The following is a 1,041-nucleotide window of genomic DNA, read 5'->3' as shown; positions in this document are numbered from 1 at the left end:
GAAAGAAAAAGCAGCAGTCAGTTCCCTGTTGCAGTTCCGGCACAGTATGAGCAAGACATTGTTGGATCAGCCCATTTACAATTCTACTGTGCATAAGAACATGTTAATGTCCCCCCTTTGGGAATGGCCTAAAGACACTTCAGTCAGTAGCACTGCCCCGGGGGTTACAGTCATTGTTCTATGTGTTTTACATAATATTCATGAAAAGCATGCACACACACATACAGGCAGATTATGATACATGCAGTTCTATTTTCACAAAAAATAACAGAGTAAATCATTCAAGCAAAATGTTGTATACACTCTTGCTTACTGATAAGGAAAAAAATTGAGACTCATGTCAATGTCAAAAGTGTCTTAACTACAAATAAAATCACAGTGGAATTCTGATAAAGTCAACACCTCGGGACCGAAAAAAAAGTGTAATATTACATTGGTTCAAGACCCACTCCCCCCTCCTCCCCCCTTCCAGGCGTAAAATTTGAACGCCCACATTAGACTGGTAGGAGCGGTAAGGGTGGTGTGGTGTTGGCAGTCTTATAGTAATAGAATTCTGTGGTTTGGACAGTCTCCCAAGAGATGAACACACCCACCTGAGTCACAGAGTTGGCCTCCACCACCACGGCGTACATCGATTGGCCGACGATGTCGTTCTCCTCCAGGGTGCACGAGTTACGACACACCACGCCGTGTTGTCCGTTGTCGTAGATGCCGTTGCCCGACAGGCGAACCTGGGAGGGGAGAGGCCGGAGACACACGAGAATACAAGAATGTAAGCAGAGAATACAAGAGATAAGACGAAAATGTCAGATATGAGATACACGAGAATACAAGAGATGAGACGAGAATGTCAGATATGAGATACACGAGAATACAAGAGATAAGACGAGAATGTCAGATATGAGTTACACGAGAATACAAGAGATGAGACAAGAATGTCAGATATGAGATACACGAGAATACAAGAGATGAGACAAGAATGTCAGATATGAGATACACGAGAATACAAGAGATGAGACAAGAATGTCAGATATGAGATAC

The 1,041-nt window shown here is 43.1% G+C and overlaps 1 protein-coding gene across 1 annotated transcript in view; it reads right to left on the bottom strand.

Moving 5' to 3' along the window:
* The window catches only part of LOC101863371, a gene marked incomplete at its 3' end in the record, with an annotated part of 38,723 nt that overhangs the window by 1,010 nt on the left and 36,672 nt on the right, over positions 1 to 1,041 (bottom strand). Inside the window, 1 exon segment of the mRNA XM_035971848.1 lies at positions 594 to 731. Within this exon segment, the coding sequence (XP_035827741.1) occupies positions 594 to 731 (138 nt within the window).

This window comes from Aplysia californica, unplaced genomic scaffold (genome assembly GCF_000002075.1).
Source record: "Aplysia californica isolate F4 #8 unplaced genomic scaffold, AplCal3.0 scaffold00521, whole genome shotgun sequence".
NCBI lineage: Eukaryota > Metazoa > Mollusca > Gastropoda > Aplysiida > Aplysiidae > Aplysia > Aplysia californica.
This window is presented reverse-complemented; position numbering and strand designations above follow the sequence as displayed.